Here is a 19,197-nt window from a genome sequence, read left to right as displayed (position 1 = left end):
GACCCAATCAGGGTGGGGCTGGTCAGGGAAAGGGGGGGGGGGCGATAGGGACAGAATCAAGCTGGTTGGCTGCCGCAGTGCATCATAGCCACCGGTGTTCTGGTCATTCTGCTGTAATGGTCACTGGGCTTTTATATATATAGATGCTCATCAGGTTTTTAAAATATATATTTTTTATTAATTTCTGAGAGGGACAGAGGGAGAGAGAGATAGAAATATTAATGATGAGAGAGAATCATTGAACAGCTGCCTCTTACCTGCACCACAATGAAGATTGAGCCTGCAACTCAGGCATATGCTCTGATCAGGAATTGACCTGTGACCTTTCGGTTCATAGGTCAACACTCAACCACTGAGCCATGCTAGCCAGGCAGGGTTTCTTTGTTTTGTTTTGTTTTGTTTTGTTTTGTTTTGTTTGTTTGTTTGTTTTTAAGTCTTTGAAATAGAGGTCAATTAAAAAATATCCTGGTTCCTTTCTAATAGATGATAGTGGTTCCTGACCTTGAATTTGTTACTTGAGAGAGTTTCTAAATATTAGTGTGTCCAGCTAGCAGTTAACAAAGAGAAGGCAGCTAGACTTTCTGGGCCTGATTGAGACTGTAAGTTATACTTAAGACTAAATCTGGAATTCACAGCTTCAGACACCCAGGACATAGCTGAATTCCTGCCAAGGGGATTAACATCCCTACATATCCCCTCCCCATCCAAGTGGAAGGAGGCTTCCAGTCTCCTCGGGGGACTTACCTGTCCACTTCACTGGACTTTATTTAGGTGGGGAGAGCTAACAACAGAGGGGAAATTCATCTGCTGAGGCACGTGCATGGAAGGCAAGATGGCAGAGGGGAGGTCCTTCTACTGTGCAGTGAGTGGGAGCCAGGACAGTGACCATAAAGGGGAGGAGGATAGCCTGGGAAAAGGATCACATTGGATGAGGGCATGGCAACTGGAAGGTCTAGAAAAGAGATTGGATAATAGGATGAGGGCCCAGCACAAGGCTGCAAAGAGACAAGAAACACATTGATTAGTTTGAAAGAAAATCTGCTCTTTTCCAGGCTGGAGATAATATGATCAAAGCTTAGCAAAGTCCCCTCCTGGTCAGTAGCACACATTCCCGGTTCCTTTCCTTCCCACACTCTCTGTGCAGCCATGTGAGGCTCCAGTGCACCCCTGTGAGCATGGGTCTGGTGCGGCAGCCAGTGCCAGCTGGAGTGCAGCAGGAACAGAGACTAGCTGGCTGGACAGGACGGAAACTGAGCTGGACTATGAGAGCTTTGGCATGAAATGAACTGAACTACGAGATGCTTTGGATGCTCTGTCCATGCAGGGCCAGTGGCACAGAACTTCTGGACACTGGTCCTTCTGGGCTTGGTGAGGACAAGTGTGGGCTTGAAGCCCCAGAGAATGGCCTTCCTCTGCAGCAAGACTGGCTTCCAGTCTCCCAGGGAGCTCTGCATCTGGACATGGATAGGACAGCAGGCACCTGGGGACAGTTCTTTATTTTTGCTCCAATAAGTATTACTACTACAACTCATCTCCTATGCATCGTTCCCGAAATGCTTTTCTTATGACTCCACAGAAGAGCCTTAATTCCACCAGCAACACAATGAGTTATAGGCTACAGCAGATTATCATCATACACAAATATTCATAAAGTCAGAAAATTGTCATTTTTTGGAGTATTAATGAAGTGTACATCTCTTTAACGTGTGAGGTACAATGTGATAAAATTAGTCACCCCCTGCAAGGAGATATCACATATCCTTAGCTATTGGAAAGCCAATACAAAAAAAAAAAATGCTGTATCCCATTTTTTTTTGAAATTGGATAATCCTGTGAAGTGAGAAAAATCTTATGAAGAAAAAGAATTTGAATATAATTCAGATATTTATTTGGTTTAGCCAAGATGTTGGTCTATAATTTGGAGAGAGGCATGTAATACCTTATTTACAAATGTACATAATGGTTTTGCTTTTTATGCCTCTTGGTCTTATGTAAGTGCCAACTGTGGCATCTGAAATGCACCAAAGTGTATGATTTACTCTTCTTGTTGCAAAACTCAAGATCAACATTTACTTCCAAACTGGTATTTTTTCATGCTCCAGTTTAACAAAAATGTAGTTTCTTACTCATTTGTTCTTGGTGAAAGCTTTAGTCCAATTCATGGCGGGGGGGGGGGGGAGAGGGGGAAGGAATCAATGTAATTTATGACATCTGCATTTAGACACTGTGAGGCTGCATATCACTTGAATGGACCCAAAGATACACAAATATTAAAAAATATACAAAGATATCAATGGTGTGAGTAAAAAAAAGCTGCATTCATTTAGATGCACATTAAATGGAAACTAAACTATCCGTTTTCTTGATTTTGTTTTAGGGTTATCAATATCTCTAATATTTAATCTTAGCCCTGTACCCATAGGTAAAATTCCTGAAACCTCCCCTAGTTAAATACTTGACATCTAAAAGAGCAAATCATCTTTCATAATTTATTGATCAGGGTCCTAGTAATTAAAAAGGTAACACCCTCAAGAAAGGTAATGAAGCATAATTAATTAAAGGACTATGAAAGGTATGGACAAGATTAAAGGGACACTCACAAAGGATGGGAAATCAACAACCAGTCTGCAACAGCAGAAAGCTATTCCCGCCCCAGGTCTTCAGGAGTGAGGGGCAGGCTCACTGGTGAAGCCTGAAGAGGCTGTAGCTCAAGAACAAATGGACCATCTAGTAGGACCTGTCCGCAGATAGAAAGTCCAGTCATGGTCAAGCCGTGCCCGATAGAGTGGGTCCTACATACCCCAGCGCTCTGCTCAAGCTCTGAGTTCCTACAGAGGACTCCTGCTGTCAAGGCAGCTTCATTGTGGAGTCCAGCTTCTGGAAATGGTGAGGGGAAAAGTTGGAGAATAGATCTGGCAAATGGAGAATATTGGACACAAATAACTTAAGGATAGTACTTACCTTAAGAAATGTGTCATTGTTATTACTTTAGGGATGTATGGGAGATGTCCACAAGAGCACAGTGATTTTTCTGGAGCAATGTGAGAAGTGTTCTTTCTCTGTTTTTGTTTCTTTCTCATCTCTCTGTTGTTTCCTGTGTGTGTGTGTGTGTGTGTGTGTGTGTGTGTGTGTTCAGTTTTTCTTTCTCTATATACACACTAGTACATCTATGATTTATCTGAGTAGTATTTGTGTCCTTGTGAAAACCTGACGTATTTTTCTTACGTGGATTGTGAACTGATCGTGTTTTCATTGTTTACATCAGTGTATTTTGAACATGAGATTTACCTGTGGTAAAACTTGCTTCCCTCTGTAACTTATTTCCCTTACCTGTCTTTTGTATTTCCTTTATCATGTTAGTCTTAAATTTTTATAAGCTAATTCAAATTCTTTACATATTTTAAAATATATTATTTTTTATACCAGTACTAGTAACAATATTTCCATATTTATTAGTGGCGGTATTCTATAAGTCCCAAGCAATACCAAGTTATTGTCATTTTTATAATGTCAAAGGATAAACATGCATAACATAATTTATTAGTAATATACTTTTCCTATGCCCCACTAAGGCATCAAATGCCCACTCTTTTTTACTGGAGTTTGTATTGTGTTCATAGCTACCAATATCATTTGAGATGCTGCTTAAGCTTACAATAACAGAATATCTAAATAATTAATTCACTTCATAATCATTTATATATTTACTCTTTTTGGCATGCAGTCTAAGCACCTACTATATTTTTATTTTATTTTCACATGATCTGTCAAATACCAATCAATAAATGCACCTTATTCCATTAGTCAGTGTAATTATAATTTTCCCCTTTTGTGATGCTTTTTTTCTACTATACTTAAATTTCTTATGTGAAATTTAATTATTTCTAACAAAATGATGATGATAATAATTAAATATATATGTACTAATATAGAGAGGATGATTAATAAGATGAATATAGAAAGATGTTCTCATGACTTGAGCTACCTTATAAATTGTATCCTTTAATCACCACCCAAAGAGCAAGATTTGTTTTTAATTTGAAGGTAAGAGGCCATTTGTTTTGTGCCTCTGGTTTGTTTGGTTGTTTGATTTAATTAGTTACAATAACTAATGTTTATAATTATAATAGAAAAAAGTCCCCACACTAGTCTTAACATTGGATAGAATTCTTCAACTAGATACTTATGTTCCAATGTCAAAGAATGTAAAATAAATTTCAATTCATTCATATGTTCTAAAAAGAAAAGAAAATAATAAGTTTATGGGAGAAAGGCATAATTTATCTTCCCAATTCCTTTCCTTGTACTCCCATTATTTAAAAACATATATCAGTGAATCAGCTAAAGAACCTTTATCAAACAAATTTAGATCTTGAATGAAACTTTTCTTTAATACTAATTCTGTCCAGACTCTTACTTTTTAAAATATATTGATTTCAGAGAGGAAAAGAGAGGGAGAAATAGAAACATTAATGATGAGAGTCATTGATCAGCTGCCTCCTGCACATCCCCTACTGTCGAACCGTGACCAGGAGTCAAACCATGACTTCCTGGTTCATAGGTCAATAGTCAACCACTGAGCCATGCCAGCCAAGCGAGACTCTTACCTTTATTTGAGTTATGGCCTGAGTTGATGCTTCAGAATAAAACCTGGTAAGAACTAAGAGAATGACCCTTTTTGAATATCTTTAGGCCCAGTGGAAATTAGACAATTCATTTCACCTGAGGAAGAAAAAACATTTTGTAAACTGTTACACTATGAGCTTAAGGTATTGCAAGTATTTAATATTTTTACTGGAATTTACAGGTGTGGATTTTAAATAATTAAATGATTACAGATCACTTTTATGATAATGAATCCTACAGATTTTTCCAAAGACTATGTGTTGTCACATCTTTGGGGGGAAAGTGATTATTGTTTATGTTCAGAAATCTGTAGGCTGAAGAGTAGAGGTAGTGGTTTGGTTTTGGTTTCTCCTTACTCTGTGACATTATTGTACTAATTAGAAATATTTTTTAGTTATTCCACTTTGTGACCCATTTTTCTCAGCCTATACCAGTGATGTTGAATGTTATTTTGCCCTGTCACTCCGTAACTTGAGGGCTACTTTAAAAGGGAAAACACTCAAGATGAATATTTAAATTTTTTGTTGCTGATGTTATTTATTTATTTTAAAAACCTTTATGTATTTTATTGTATATTTTGAAAACCAGTTTTATTTATATTTTATTTATATTTTTTTCCATAAATGTGACCTTGATTCTGTGGTCTTTGGTGAACTGTTTACAATAATTATATCATTTTTTTCTTTAATTCAAAGAACATTTATGCCAATTAATCATAAATATATATTGTCAGAATTCAGTATTTTCTCTCCTGATTGATTATAGTACTCACCATCATTTTCTCCATGTTAAATCTTCTAGATAAATCTTTTAAAGTTTAATACTTCTATTTTCCCTGTTTTAGAATTCACAGTGCCAGGTAAAATAATGTACGCAAAATACTAGTAAATCACTTTAAACAAAACAAAGTAAAAATAAACAGGACATAATTATTTAAAGAAAGGCAACATTCACTGATTTGGGCAAAGATTAATCCTAAATCAGATGCATATTTGGTTTGAAGTTTCCTTGCCTTGTTAACTGTGTTTGGGGAACTTGCCACAATGATTGGTTTGGGTTTCTGGGCAGTTTTCAAGTGGGACTCAGTTGGGTTGTGAAAGCTGACTAATGTGTTGATGAGAGTGCTGAAAAAATACTGCAGGCTTCGCTGTATGATAAGTTATGCTTGCCCTACTACTCACATCTTCACTGTGATGGGCTAACAGGTGTGCTAGAGGAAGCAGTAGGTACTCAGTAATGTTAGAAGTGTAAGATTCATGTAGCTGAATGTCTAACCCAGATGTGTATAAGGACAGGTGATTTGTCTCACAAGGCTTTTCTCCCACGGGTGATTTTTCCCCCACGTCACATTAAAACCAGGTGGATTAATTTGAAGATCATACTCACAGATGGCACTTTTCAAGCCATTGCTAAAGTATCTCATCTATTCTGAAACTGGGCACATTGGTTGGAAAGCTGTTGCTTTTCATGTTGTTGTTATTAATGGGATCAATTTTGGTAATTGCATTTTCTTCTGTTTGTCTTGGGAATTGTGTCATATATAATATAGGTAAATTTCCAAACAGAATCTACAGTGAAAGAAATATAAAAAACAAACATAAACTCCCAATCTACAACCAGCCTGAGGACATCATAGGCCTCCCAAATTAGTATTCTATAGCCCACTCTTCTCCTTCAGTTTTAAATAAATACGAGTGAAAAAATATTGTAGACAATACTATGAATAACACTGAGACTGGCCCTTTGCCCATAGCTGACAAACACTAAAACAAACCATTCGTAGTTCTGAATAGAGTTAAATAACATGGAGGCTATGCACAAAAAGTAATTGTCAAGAATAAGCTTTTCTTTTAAATTTATTATTGATTATATTTTAAAGAAATAAAATAGAACCTAGCTTATCAAAAGTATACTTAGTTTGTACATAGATCATTACTAATTAGGAGAGGATAGAATCTCTCTATATATAAAGCCAATGACCATAATGCCATAAAGACCAGAATGATTGGTCACTATGACTCCTACTGTGGCCAGCGAACCAACCAGATCAGGGTTGGGGCTGGCCATCCAACCTCCCGCTGCCCCTTCTTCCATCCCTCCCCCCTATTGACCTGCCCCTAATTGGACTTTCCACCCCCATCAAGGGTGAGCCTGGCTGACCAAATGCCCCCCAACCTTTCTCCAGCCAGTCCCACCCCCGATTAGCCCACCCCACCATGATTGGCCTGCAGCCCTTCCCCCAGCCAGCCCCACCCCAAAGGGCACCCACTGCCCTGATTGGTCCCCAGCCCCTTCCCCTAGCTAGCTCCATTCCCAATCAGCCCCCCCCCCCCACTCTGATCAGGAGAAGGGCCAGCCCACCACCCATGGCCCCTACCCAGGCTGCTGGCCCCCAATTATCTCCTCACCCCATTTGGGGGCAGGGCTGGCTGGCCCACTATCCACACCCCTCCCCACAGCCAGCCTCACCTGCAATCAGCACCCATTACCTTAATTGGACAACCTCCCACCATCTCCTCCTCCTCCTGACAGGCCCAGCCCTGATCTGCCCTGATTGGGGCCAGACCAGCCTGACCCCACCTCTGAATGAATTAGTGCACTGGGCCTCTAGTTATTTATAAATTTCTAGTATTTTTATTATTTTTATCTTTTCAAGAATTTTCTTTCTGGAAAAACATTTACTTTTAATTTTATTCTCAAATTTTCTGTATATTTGTAGATGTGAATATATATATATATATATATATATATATATATATATATGTGTGTGTGTGTGTGTGTGTGTGTTTGCACACAAGTAGATATATACATACATAGACATGTATTTGTATTTATATATCTTAATATTTGAAATATATGTTTATATACATAAATAGAAATTGTTATGATGTGATATTCTTATATCTATAGTGTTTAATTTATTGTTACATATAACAATGTACATAGTTGGTACTATACAAGTTCTCTGGCTCTAAATGTAAATTTTAATTTTGTTTCCAACTAGAGAATATTATATCACAATGGTTAAATGGGTAAGCAATACCAAGACGGTGGTCAGATGGTTAAACCGACCTCAGAACATTTCCATCCTCACAGTCTGTGAGACCACAACTGGTGCTTGTAGTAAAGTGAGTATAATTTACATTTCTTGTATGCTTCAAATGATATTTATTTTTATTTTACATTTTTACAGTTGCGTAGTATTCCATCGTGTAAATTGTACCAGGGAAGAAGCAGGGAGGGGTGTAGGAATAGGTCAACCAAAGAACTTGTATACATAACCCATGGACATAGACAGTAGGGTGGTGAAGGTCTGGGGTATGGGGAGGAGTAGGCTAGAAGAGGTCAATATGGGTTGGGGGTAGGAACATATGTAATACTTTCAACAATTAGGTTTTTTAAAGGTTTATTATACAAAAATATTAAAAATCTATTTTCAGATGTTGGACATCAGGAGAATTAAAAAATAAAAGGTGAAATAAATTTAATACATAATATGAGTATTGATATGACCTTTAATTAGTAACATTTTTGAGACCACAGTGCAATGGATATGGTGCCCAAGAAAGGCGCAGTGGAATCCCTGCTTCAAGAAGACAGGAAGAATCACAGTTTGAGACTATTGTGATTGAAATTTGAAAGACAAGTAACAGAATTTGGAGCTAAATAGAGAAGAATTCTAGCAATCTATATATATAAAATAAAACAAAACAAAACAAAACAAAACAAAACAAAACAAAACAAAAACCCTCTAAAATCTTTAGTTTGTTGCTTCCCTGTACTAGATATACCAAAAAAAAAAAAAAAAAAATCAAAGAGAGAAACTGCATTTAAAAAAAAATATATTTTATTGATTTTTTACAGAGAGGAATAGAGAGGGATAGAGAGAAACATTGATGAGAATCATCAGTCAGCTGCCTCTTGCACACCCCCTACTGGGGATGTGCCCGCAACCAAGGTACATGCCCCTGACTGGAATCGAACCTGGGACCTTTCAGTCTGTAGACCGATGCTCTATCCACTGAGCCAAACCGGTTTCGGCAAGAGAAACTGCATTTTAAAAAAATAAAACTGTAATTAAAAAAATTAAAATAAAACAGTCCATTTAGCATTTTTTTGCATTGTTGGTTTGGTGGTAATAAACTCCTTTACCTTTTTTTTTTTTTTTGTCTGTAAAGCTCCTAATTTCCCCTTCCATTTTGAATGGTATACTTGTTGGATAGAGTATGCTTGAATTCAGTCCCTTGATTTGTATACTTTGTTTCATTCCCTTCTGGATTAATGTGCTTCTGCTGAGAAATCAGTTGATAGTCTAATGGGAGATCCCTTGTAGGTAACTCTATCTCTCCCTTACAGTCTTTAAGATTATTTCTTTGTCTTTTACTTTTGCCAGTTTAATTATGATGTGTCTTGGTATTGTCTTTTTGGGTTCATCTTGATTGAGACTCTGTGCTTCTTAGACTTGTGTGATTTTTTTCTTACCAAAGTCAGGATCATTTTCTATCATTATTTCTTCAAACAAGTTTTCTATTACTTGCTCAGCTTCCTCTCCTTCTGGCTTTCTTATTATGTGGATGTTGTTTCATTTCATGTTGTCCCAAAGCTCCCTTAGACTATCCTTCTGAATTATAATTTTTTTTCAGTTCCATCTCTGCTTGTGTTTTTCTACCTTGTTTTCTAACTCACTGATTTAGTATTCAGCTTCGAGTCTACTGTTGATACCTTCCATTGTGTTCTTTATTACACCTATATTATTCTTCATTTTCACTTGATTCTTACTCATGTTGATGAATTTTCATTGAGCTCCTTATAATTTTCAATGAATTGTCTGTATTTCTGATCCAGACATTTGAGCATCCTTTTAACCATTATTCTGAATTCTGTATCTGACAAATTATTTGCCTTCATTTCATTTAGTTTCTTTTCTGGTGATTCCCCCTCTCTTTTTGGGGATTGTTGCTTTGTCTCCCCATTTTACCTGTTCCTTTGTAATTGTTTATATATATTATATTAAAGTGCTACGCCACCCAGATTTTTGAGTTGGTCTTATGCAATACCATGTTTCCCCGAAAATAAGACATCCTCCAAAAATAAGACCTAGGGCATGGAAAGATAAGACATCCCCTGAAAATAAGACCTAGCGCAAATTTGGGAGAAAAAATTAATATAAGACACTGTCTTATTTTCAGGGAAACAGGGTAGATGTTTTGTGGGACCCAGTGGTGCATGCTCTCATATCTCCTGGGCTGGACATTCTACAGAGGCCCCCTACATGAGATATCTGAATTTTCCTGATGCTGTTTGATCTTGAATGTCATTGTTCCCTTCATAGATGGAGTCTCCTCTTGTGGTGTATATATACCTTTATTTTAATAGCAGCGCAATTTACAATAGCTAAGACTTGGAAACAGCCTAAGTGCCTATCAGCAGATGAGTGAATTAAGAAACTATGGTACATTTACACAATGGAATACTATATACACTAGTAAATGAGAAAGATGTAAATTGATTGTACTGTCACAATGCCCACCAGCCAATTAGGAGTGAGTATTCAAATTAACCAAACAAAGATGGCTATTTAATTTGCATACACAGGCTCCGAGCTGCCTGGGGCAGTACAGGATGCTTGGGTAATCACCATGCTTGCACTGACACGAGTGCTCTGCACAGCCCAAGCCACTCAGGGCCTCTAGGCAACTTAGAAAGGTGGGGCTGGAGAGGAAAGAGGTAGCTCTGGGCCTGATTAGAAAGGCAGTGCCGGCAGCAGGGAAAAGAAGGAAGGCCCATTCTTGCACGAATCTTCATGTATCGGACTTCTAGTGTGGCAATAAAAAAGAAAGAATTCTTACCATTTACAACAGCATAGGTGGCTCTGGATAGTATTATGCTGAGCATAATAAGCCAGTCAGATAAAGATAATTATCACATGATCTCACTCATATGTGAAATCTAATGAACAAAATAAACTAATGATGAAAAATAGACCCAAATACAGAGAAGCATGAACATACTGTTGAAACTCAGAGGGAAAGCAGGGGAAGGTGGGTGGAAAGAGATCACCCAATGAACTTGTATGCTCATATTCATAAACCATGGACATAGAAAATAGGGTGGTGAGGGCCTGGATGTGGGGGGGACAGCAGTGGGCTGGAAGTGCTTAATATGGGAAAAGGAGAAGCTATATAATATAATACTTTCAACAATAAAGATAAAAAAATAAATTAATTTAAAAATAAAATAAAAATAAATAATTTAATGTAAAAGAAAAAAGAAGACATTTGTTGAGATCAAGGAAAATTAAGTATTGACTGGATATTGGACTATAAAATTGAATATTTATTAATTTTGGTAAGTGTGATAATTGTCTTATTGCTATTTAAAGATATATATTAAAAATGAGTGATGAATTTACAGGTGAAATAATATGATATTTGGGACTTATTTTAAAATAATTTAATGATAAAGTATGGGAGGGTTGATGAAATAAAATATGGTATATTTTTGATAATTTTTGAAGTGGGTGATGGGTCTATGAGAGATTATTATGCCCTTGTCTTAATTTTTGTGTACGTTTCAAATTTAAAAATATAAAATAAATTATAAAATAAGCTGAAAATAATAAAAATCATTGGAATGCATATATAGAAGTTGAAACCAGCTTATCATCTTTTCTACTGGATGATAATTTATGCAGGTAACAGCAAATATATGTTAAACTGCTTCAATAAAGAAATAGACATGGGAACCTTAACATATTGACTTGATACATTATTGGTGTCCTACTGTATTTAATTCCATTTATAGAGTTAAAATATTTTACTTTCTACTATAAATGAAATAAGTAATTGCATGTGAAATTTTGGAATCTCATGGATTCTAATAATACTTAGTGATATTAGTAGTCAATGAAAATTGATGTTTTATTCTATGTTTTTTAAAATAAAACTATAGGCCCACTGCATAAAATTCATGCACGGCGGTATGTGTCCCTCAGCCCAGCTGGTCCCCTCTCCAATCTGGGGTCCTTTGAGGGATGTATGACTGCCCATTTAGGCCTGATCCTACCTGAATCGGGCTTAAACTGGGAGTCAGACATCCCTCTCACAATCCAGGACTGCTGGCAACCAACTGCTCGCCTGTCTGCCTTTCTGATTATCCCTAATTCTTCTGGCTGCCAGCCTAATAACCTCTAACCACTCCATGACAGCCTGATTTATGTCTAACTGCTCCCCTGCCAGTCTGTTTGCTCCTAACTTCCCTCCCTTACAGACCTGGTCCCTCTCAATGCCCTTCCTTGAAGGCCCGGTCCCTTCCAACTGCCCTCCCCTGCTGGCCATCTTGTGGTGGCCCTCTTGTGTCCACATGGGGGCAGGATCTTTAACCACATGGGGACAGCCATCTTGTGTGTTGTCAATCTGCATATTACTCTTTTATTATTTAGGATTATTTAGGATAGAGGCCTAGTACATGGGTGGGGGCTGGCTGGTTTGCCCTGAAAGGTGTCCCAGATCAGGGTGAGAGTTTTCTTGGGGTAATGGGCAGCCTGTGTGAGGGGCCTGTCATAGTTTGCAGGCTAGTCACGCCCCCCAGCAACCAAACTGAGTCCCTGATATCTGGGATTTATGTATCTTCAATCATTGAAATTTTGTAGCCTTGAGTGGAGCCAAGCCTCCTGCTCGCTCTGTGGCTGCAGCCATTTTTGTTGGAATTTATTTATCTCTGTAACTGAAACTTTGTAGCCTCGAGCAGAGGCATCTGCCAACTAGGGCAGGCAGAAAGCTTGGCTTCCTTCATTGCCGGGGAAACTCAAGCCCCCTGCTCTCTTCCTGGCTACAGCCATCTTGGTTGGGTTGATTTGCATATCTCCCCTGATTGGCTGGTGGGAGTGGCTTGTGGGTGTAGCAGAGATACAGTCAATTTGCATATTTCTGTGTTATTTGATAGGATATGGATTATTGCTGAGGTTCATATAAGGAAAAATCAAGAAAAAGAAAATTTTGGATTTACATTTTATAAATGAATCTTTTCTTCATTCAGACTTTTCTTATAGAATAACTTTGTTACAGAAAACTAGGTATTTCATAAATTACTAGATGTAAACTGATACTGAACTTTTTAAATCTATAAATATTCATTTTGAGATTAATTTAGTCTAATTTCTCTTTTTGAAATATCATTTTGATTTTTATTGTTTGCAAGGTTATTCAAGCTGAGTAAAATAAGCCAATCAATGAAAGAGAAACACCACATGACCTCACTCATTTATGGATAATAAAGAACATTATAAACTGATGAACCAAAAAATAGATATAGAGACAGTAAAGCAACAAGCAGACTGTCAAATTACAGAGGGAGGGGAGGGAGATCTGGGGGAGATAATAGATCAACCAAAGGACTTGTATACATGCATATAAGTACAACCAATGGACATAAAACTCTGGGGAGGGAGGGTATGCATGGAAGGAAGGGGAGGGAAATCAATAAAATATATAAAAAAATAAAATTAAATTAAAATTAAAATAATAAATAAATAAATAAATAAATAAATAAATAAACAAATACAGTGTCAGACAAAGTTCTAAGATAGTGCTATTAAAGTATAATATTTATTTATTTTTAATTGTTTTTACCAAGTGGAGGAAAACTTAAAGGTCTAATGACTTGTGAAGGAAACCTTGTCTTTTTATGAACTATAGTCAATCTTTAATAAAATTCACCACCAATTTTACCACTATTTCATTTCTAGGGAATACACTGATTACAGAGCTTCATAACTAAAAATTGCCCATCTATATTCATGTGATTAATGTAACATGGAATTTACAAATTGAAATGCATAATGCTGGAAAAGTAAGAATAAAGGCTTTTATAGTAATGCAAAAAAATAAAATAAAAAAAATAAAAGAACATAGCATTTTTGTCATTACAAATGTGTATGACTATGGTGAAGAGGTGATTGAATATTGAAGGAATGTCTACCTTTTAGTTTTATTCCTGGCTATTTGCCCAGTTCTTTTGAAGGACTTAATAATTTTATTTCCTGATGATGCCTAGAGGCAAAAAGAGACAGTGTCTAGTGGTTCAAAACAGCTTGAGTGAGGTGAGGGAAGAGAGCAGAAAAATGATCTGTTATCCTAGTAATATACTACTGAGGATTCTTAAGGAGTTCCCTAAAGAAAAGTCTTTATAATTAAATGATCATTTAATCCCAATTTTACAATTATTTATTCAGTTTAATTCCTAGTATTTCACCTTGTTATGAGAGAGAAAAAAAATGCCTGAAATAACATTGTAAAATGTGTTAAATTGATGTATGCTCATTTGGTCTTTAGATGCTTCATAAAGTTAATGATTTTGTTTCAGAAATATGAGATGACATCAGACACGTGGCTCTCCAAGCAGGTATGGTATATTTGGTTTCTTTATGTCACATTTTGGCCATTGTGCACATCCAGTTCACCCATTTGTAATTTTATACCTTTCCAAAGTTATTTTAGAAATATAACTTTAAGGCTTTACATGTTTAACTGAGGATTTTCCATGAAAATATTTATGACTTAGCATTTTTATGCATATTTATGAAAATATTTCTTGTTTATTATAGGATATAAGTTGCAGAATAACAATAATTCATTGTTGGAATCATTCATATAAATAAACTTTCATGCAGATGATAGAAAAAAAAATAGAAACCATTAACTGTGCTCAGATTGCCAATAAATTGGTTCTGTGGAGAATATGAGCACTTCCTCTGTTAGATATATCCTAGCCCACAGTTCTAGTTTGTGGAACAAATGAATCTGGAATCTAACTGATCACAATAAAAAAGTACCAAATGTCTCTACGACATGGTCTCATGCTGGACATTTCAGAAGTAAACCCACGTAGATCATCCACATAGGTCTGAACCCATTTTACTAATAACTCAATCACTACTTTTTTCAAAGAGGAGTGTTTTATTTAGTTTGTTTTATTTGTTTTTTCCCCTTTACTGTCATCTTTTATTTTATAGTCTTTTCCTAGTTCTCATCCATATATATGGTTTCAATTAACATCCATACACTGAGATCTCCAACCAACTTGCTTGCCTGATTCTGAAACATCTACACTCATGCTTGGCATTTCCTCCTAAATCTATAAAAGTAATTGCACACTCCACAGGTACAAACTGAACACATCTCTTTTCTATTCAGTCTTATGTTTTCTTATCATAGGAGTCAAGGAGTTATCCATCCAGCTATTAAAATCTTAGGTCTGTTCTTAAACTCTTTCTCAACCTTACCTGCATATATTCATCACCACACCTTTGATCTTACTTTCAAAGATCTCATGTTATTTTTCTACAGTTCATAAACTCTGTCCAGCATTAAACCACAGGTTCTGAAGTTCTTCTTTAATTGGTGCTTGCTCAACCCCTAAGGCACCTGCCTATCTGTTCCTCACATTGCAGGCTGGCTGAATGACCTTGTTGAGATATAGATTTGATCACTACCCAACTCACCCTCATACTTCAATCTTACAACCAAAACATTTTTTTGTCTATCCTTTTATTTTACAGAAAAAGATCAACATTTTTAAAGGGTCTACAAGGAATTACATTGAAAGTACTTTCAGCTTTGTGCCATACCTTGCTTTCAATTGTTTTCTTCACTCTAGACACATGAACTCTTGTACTCATGAGGCCTTTATACGAACCATTTTTTTTCTAAAGAGAAGTCCCTCAACTACTTTCTAATGTAAAGGTTTCTTATTTTACAAACCTTACCATAAATCACCTACTTAAGAAGTCACCTACTCTAACTATACTAACAAAATCACTTCCCGCAATAAATTTTATTTTAAAGTCAAGTGTAATTTTTGTGTAATACACAATTACTTCTGCATTTTCTTTACTGAGTTAACCAGAAGAGGTAGGATATTCATTTTTTTTGTTTTGTTTTCCATTGTAAACTAAATGCCTAATATAGAGTCTTGTTAAAAGTTCAATAAATCTTTGCTGAATAAATAAATAAAAGGGTAAATAGATTAAACTTTTGCTTTGTTGAATTATACACATGTAGGCATATGTATATATCAGATATATACCTATTATTTATATTAATATCAATTGCTTATTCTTAGACAATGTGCAAAATGAAATTGGGGCAAAAACCTTGATTTTTGTAGCCAATAATAAACTCTCACACACACAAAAAAAATGCCAAAACCGATTTGGCTCAGTGGTAAGAGCGTCCGTCTGCGGACTGAAAGGTCCCAGGTTCGATTCCGGTCAAGGGCATGTACATTGGTTGCGGGCACACGCCCGGTAGGGGGTGTGCAAGAGGCAGCTGGTCGATGTTTCTCTCTCATCGAGGTTTCTAGCTCTCTATCTCTCTCCCTTCCTCTCTGTAAAAAATCAATAAAATATATATTTTAAAAAATAAAACATAAAAATAAACTCTCACAAAATTAATTTAAATACTGAAAATAAAAACAATGAAAAACAATAATATATGAATATTGATGTACTCTGAATTGTCCCGAGTATTAAACCTAGTTTGCTATAATTTTTATTGTCAGTGACATTCATAACTGTCTAACATACACCAACATAATACATGCTTTTTTGGTATTTTGTTATCTACATTTTATGTTTATTTTTTTTAATTTAATTTATTTATTTTTTTACAGAGAGGAAGAGAGAGAGAAAGAGAGTTAGAAACATTGATGAGAGAGAATCATCTATCAGCTGCCTCTTGCACACCCCCTACTGGGGATGTGCCCGCAACCAAGGTACATGCCATTGACCAGAATTGAACCTGGGACCTTTCAGTCCACAGGTCGACGCTCTATCCACTGAGCCAAACCGGTTTCAGCTGTTATCTACATTTTAAATACCAGTTTCATGAATGTGTAATAGAAACATTTTTTAAGCAAAGAAACCAGTGATCAATTATTCAGTAAGAAAATGCAAATGATAGTTTGTCACAGTTGACTTTCTCTCCAGAAGCCTAAGGAAATTTCATTAAATACTTAGAATTTGATGAAATTTAAAAGATGAAAATGACAGTCGTTATGAGTGTCATTATATGCTTACTTTCTGGAGAGCAGGAAGAGCAGAGAAGCGGGTATGTTTGCCCTAGCTTCAAAAGACTTACAGTTGGGATAACCAGTATATAAACTGTTTGGTCAGGGATGAAGTGTATCCTCAATTCACTGCCCTGTGCGTCATAAACACTGACTTGCTTAAGGTTGTGAGGATTGACAGTGATGTTGGCTCCACTTTCTTTACTTGATTGTAGGAGAGGGTTCTGCCTAAAGTAGTATGTTCATAGTTAGAACCATCTACTGCTGCAGGTTTTTAAGCCCAACTATGCATTAAAGATTAGAGTCCTCATCTGTCTTTACTGAATTATTTTTAAAGCACCAGATTTGGAGGGCTAATGTGAGAAGGGAGGATGCTCATGCATTCTCATAGTATAAAAAACGCACTTCATTTTTGAAGCAAAACACAAATGGAGAATGTTGAGTAGAGGGTGAGCTAATAGGTTGGACTAAATGTGATTATATATATATATATATATATATATATATATATATATATATATATAATATTTTTGTCCATTGCACACATGCATTATCTATTTAGTTATGATTTGGATACTTATTATGTCCTAGACAATAGAGCTAAAAAAGACAAAATTGCAAAATTCCTCTAATTATTACTTGCCTGGTGAAAAAAGTCAAGCATATAAGAAAGTACACTGCAAGCCAGGAAGAGATGAATAAAAAGTTTAGAATCTCTGAGAAGATATTTCTTAACTAGGAGATACTCTCTAACTAGAAAAATTTGGAAAATATATTTTGTTTCCCGAGTTTAAGCAAAAAATAAGATTTACAACAACAAAAAAAAGGAGAGAGAAAGAGAAATATAACACAGGAGATAGTAATGAAATATAAATTATCTCATAATTGAAAGGTGTGATTTAGAATCAAGTACCTTTTAAGTATTTATTATATACCCAGCAATGCAATTTTTCCACCTTTTGAATTGCATGTTACTTCAGATTTTAAATTATTCACATACTAGTATATATTGTCTTATATTTTCATGAATGTCCATGAAGTAGACAAGTGAAATATTGTTCTTATATTTTTTATCAATGGATATTCTTAATAATAAAGATAGAATGAGACTCTTGATATTATGAAAATAGTTATTAATTTACTTATTCATTCAGGAAATAATTATTAAGCACAATTATGACTGCTGCTGTTCCAGGTTCTGGAGCTAAAGCAGTGGAGAATACAGGTTCCTGTACCATGGGGCTTCCATTCTATAGGCACTCTACCTGCTATGCAGCTAAACACCCACACACATAAGAAATTCATATAGAGTTCAATGACCTGGCTTCCTTGGTCACCCTTTACATAAAGTAATCAGGAAATCCCTCTCTGATAAGGTGAAGTAGAGCAGTGGTATGAAAGATTAGAGAAAGAGCCAGATAGGGGATAAATAGCACAAAGGCTCTATTTAGAAGAAACATGTACAAAAAGGCAACAGGAGTACTGAAGAAGGTGAGATCAGAGAGAGTGGAGGGCCAGATCATCTAAAAGGGGCCTTAAGCCATTTAACGCCCTAGAGAGGAAATCCTATCAAAGCCTTTCATTATGCCATATGTATAATCACTTTCAGTAATCCAATAAGAAAGAACACAATCTTTAGTCAGGTAAATCCATTTTCTTAATGTTCCCCCTGAAGCAAGAGAAAGCAATCTATATGTGTAGTTTCCATAACTTAATTATAAAAAATAATTTTCTTAATTTAACATGCCACTAGAGTTTAATTTAAAAAACATCAACTGGGCGTGTGGGTTTGTGCAGGGGTGAGCAGTAAGGATGGGGGATATGAATGAAATGTTTTTCAACAGATTCCTTCCTATTTGTGGCTTTTTGAGTTTTTACTTTTAATAAATTTATGTATATACCACTAGAAATGTTCCTTCAAGAATGCAGAGTTGCTGAAATTTTCAGAAAAATATATTAAATATTATATTATAAAAATTTCTTAATTAAAAACAAATTATTTTGCGCAGAAACTGGTTTGGCTCATGGATAAAGCATCGGCCAGTGGACTGAAAGGTCCAAGGTTTAATTCCGGTCAAGGGCATGAACCTTGGTTGCGGGCACATTCCCAGTAGGGGGTGTGCAAGAGGCCGCTGATTGATGATTCTCTCTCATCAACGTTTCTAACTCTCTATCCCTCTCTCTTCCTCTCTGTAAAAAATCAATAAAATATATTAAATAAATAAATAAATAAAATAAAAGCAAATTATTTTGATAAACTGGTGAAGGTGCTTATATTATTCTTATTTTTAAGAATAAATTGCTAACCATAACCATATCTTATATAAAAGATATGGAAGTTCTTTTGAACCAATTTAAAAACTGCCTTTAGGTTAACTGTAAATCATCTGTATCCTGTGTTTAAGAAACATCCTATCTTTCCCATCACTCAAACACACACATACACATAATGCATGAGTTCACTTAAGATATAGATCATCATACACTTTTTGACCATTTTCCAAA

General features: G+C 35.8%; 1 protein-coding gene across 5 annotated transcripts in view; it reads left to right on the top strand.

Moving 5' to 3' along the window:
* DPP10 (dipeptidyl peptidase like 10) overlaps nt 1-19,197 on the top strand; it is a 613,760-nt gene that overhangs the window by 534,217 nt on the left and 60,346 nt on the right. For all 5 annotated transcript variants that reach the window (XM_084892516.1, XM_084892515.1, XM_084892519.1 and 2 more), the window contains 2 exons: nt 7,631-7,754; nt 13,990-14,028. In XM_084892516.1, the coding sequence (XP_084748642.1) occupies nt 7,631-7,754; nt 13,990-14,028 (163 nt within the window). The remainder of the gene's footprint in view (nt 1-7,630; nt 7,755-13,989; nt 14,029-19,197) is intronic.

The sequence above is a fragment of the Pipistrellus hanaki genome (genome assembly GCF_964339955.1).
Source record: "Pipistrellus hanaki genome assembly, chromosome: 8".
NCBI lineage: Eukaryota > Metazoa > Chordata > Mammalia > Chiroptera > Vespertilionidae > Pipistrellus > Pipistrellus hanaki.
This window is presented reverse-complemented; position numbering and strand designations above follow the sequence as displayed.